The sequence below is a fragment of the Gavialis gangeticus genome, unplaced genomic scaffold (genome assembly GCF_001723915.1).
Source record: "Gavialis gangeticus isolate Ggan-Ray unplaced genomic scaffold, GavGan_comp1, whole genome shotgun sequence".
NCBI lineage: Eukaryota > Metazoa > Chordata > Crocodylia > Gavialidae > Gavialis > Gavialis gangeticus.
In genome coordinates this window covers 15,464,696-15,467,460 of record NW_017728997.1, presented here as the reverse complement: position 1 = coordinate 15,467,460, position 2,765 = coordinate 15,464,696, and the positions used below count along the sequence as shown (strand labels likewise).

At 57.3% G+C, this 2,765-nt stretch overlaps 1 protein-coding gene across 1 annotated transcript in view; it reads right to left on the bottom strand.

Annotated features, from left to right (window-relative positions):
• PSMD6 (proteasome 26S subunit, non-ATPase 6) overlaps positions 1-848 on the bottom strand; it is a 5,446-nt gene extending 4,598 nt beyond the window's left edge. Inside the window, exon 1 of the mRNA XM_019504815.1 lies at positions 635-848. Coding sequence (XP_019360360.1) covers positions 635-779 — 145 coding nt within the window. The 5' untranslated portion in view covers positions 780-848. The remainder of the gene's footprint in view (positions 1-634) is intronic.
• Positions 849-2,765: the final 1,917 nt, after the last annotated feature.

The window sequence follows — 2,765 nt, the reverse complement described above, 5'->3', positions numbered from 1 at the left end:
CCCCCCCCCCCCCCCCCCCCAAATCTCTACTGCCCCTCCCTCCGTGCACCTTAACTCTCAGCTTGCTGGGGCCCCCCTTTACTCACCCCCCCAGCCCCCTCCTGTTAACCCTCAGCTTGCTGGGGCAGAGTTGATCACCACCCACCCCCTTCCCCCATTAACCTTTTGCTGGCTGGAGCCAAGCACAGCCCCTGACACCCCATCCCCATATCCCTGCACGTTAACCCCTGGCTTGCTGAGACAGAACCACCCCCTCCCCCCAGTCTTGGGTTGCTGGGTCAGAACAACCCCACCCCCCTTCCACATGTTAACCCTTAGGTTGCTGGGGCTGACACCCCCCCCGTTAACCCTCGACTTGCTGGGTCAAGACAACCCCCCCACACACACACATTAACCCTTGGGTTGCTGGGACTGAACAGAGACACCCACCCTTGTTAACCCTTGGGTTGCTGGGACAAAGCCTCCCCTTTTATGTATTAACTCAGCTCGCTGGGGCAAGCAGAGATCCCCCCCGAGTTAACTCTTGAGTTGCTGACTCCTCATTCCCCCCCCACCATGTATTAACCCTTCCGTTGCTGCGGTACAGCAGAGCTCCCCCCGTGGTGTTAACCCTTGCATAGCGGGGCGGACTCACGGTGCAGGCGCACGGCCGCCATGAGCTCATCGCGCGCGGCCGGGTCGGGGCGGCGCGGGCGCAGGCTAAGCAGGAAGCGGAGCTGGGCGATGCGCAGGTCGGGGTTCTTGGGCAGCCCCTCCTCCTCCAGGTTCTCCAGCGGCATCGCGGCGGCAACCCAGGCCCAAGACCACGACCACTGACTCAGCGCCGGGCCGGAAGTGCGAAGGAGCACTTCCGGCGAGCGGCACTTCCGCCGGCGGCGCGCGGGGCTTCTGGTGGCGGCGGCTCCCCCTGGCGGCGGGAGGGAGCGAGGACGAGGGCGCATGCGCGAGCGGGGAGGAAGGGGGGGTTCAGTCCCTCAGGCGCCTGGCGCGAGGGCGCTGAGGGGGCGCGCATGCGCAAGAGGAGAGGATGAAGGCCTGGGGCACGTGCGTGCGTACAGGGCACACGTGTGCACGCGGGACATACCTATGCACTACAGGATGCGGTGCACGCACGGGGCAGCACGTATGTACAGAATATAGGGCACGCGTGTGCACACAGGACAGCAGATACACACGCGCGTGCCCACCTTCCAGGTGTGTACATGCATGTATGCACAGGGCGGCACACGTGCACACAGTGCACACGGCAGGGCACAAGTGGACATCTACACAATATGCATGTATGCACAGTACACACAAGACGGGATACACACGTACACAGAACCGGGCACACGTGCGTGCAGTATGCACACAGGGCACGGGCACGCGGGACATATCTACACAGTATAGGACACGCATGTACGCACACAGTACAAGACATATATGCCACATGCAAGGAAGCCCCTAGGGTGGCGCACACATACACACGCATCCAGACACCTTGTTGGACACACGTGTGCCTCACAGTGGTGCCCAATGGTTCACATTCGTGTACGTGCCCTGCAGGGCCCCTGGCACTGACACATGGTGTGGTCTAACCAGAAGAAATATGCGTGTTGCACAACACCCATAGAGCACCGGGGTACACAAGACAGCCCTGCCGGGTGTGCACACTGAGATGCCCCACGACACACCTCCCAAGCCACACGGAGACCTCCCCCACACATGCATGCACACACCCCTTCAAGAGCACGCACGCATACACACACACACACATCCTCCGAAAGAGACAGACTAGCCCGATACAGTGCACACACAGGACAGGACACACATACACCCTTCCTTCAAAAGAGACAGGCTAGCCCAGTGCAGTACTCATACAGTACAGGACACACGTACGCAATGCACACACAGTACAGGACACACCTACACACACTTCAGGCTATGCATGTACACAGAGTACGTTCACTACTCTTTTTTTCCCTCCAGTTTCCAATGGAGGTGGTGGGGGGAAGAATGCAAATTCTCCCGACTGTTTGCACTTTGCCCTCGCCCAGCACGCTTCACCTGTCGTTGCTGACGTGCTTCCCATAGCGGGAGGCCAAGCTCACCTTGCTTCCAAGATGAGGCAGGACTCATCGCCTTGCGGCTTGAAGTCCGAGCATTTCTGATTATTCGAAGGAACACGTCAGTCGCTCTTGAGTTTTGAGCACTGGAGTTACAAATTATTTGTTGCTGCTGTCAGTGACCCGTACCATGGCCACGTTCAGGCCAGTCCCTGCCTTAAAGGTATCACAGCCCAAGATCCCTACTAAGGAAAGCACCTCAATAACTGAGACAGGCAATGGGCTGGGAAGGAAACAGAGGCACAGGAAGGCAAAGTGACTTGCCCATGGTCATGCAGTTGATCAGAGGCAGAGGCATTGGACCAAGGTTCATTTCTTCCTTGTGGAGCACAGTTCAAATATAATGATAAACCATACAAGTGTTGTCAAAAGGTAAAGAAAAGAGCAAACCCCGCAGGTGCTGGCAGGCCTTGTCCGTTTGTCCCGTGCTTTGTGCTCAGCTCACATCTCTCATTTAAAATCAGTGAATTTGTATCTGGCAGGAGCCTGCTTTATCTCTGCCCATCTCTGAGCAGCAATCTGCAGGCTCTCTTGTTATTGGGTTTGATTTGTCTTACAGATGACATTTTCAGCGTTGATCTCATGAGCTGAGTGCTCTTTTGTTTGCTCGACCACTGGGGAGTTTGATATTGCTGAGATCTGGATATGATTTTCCCACTC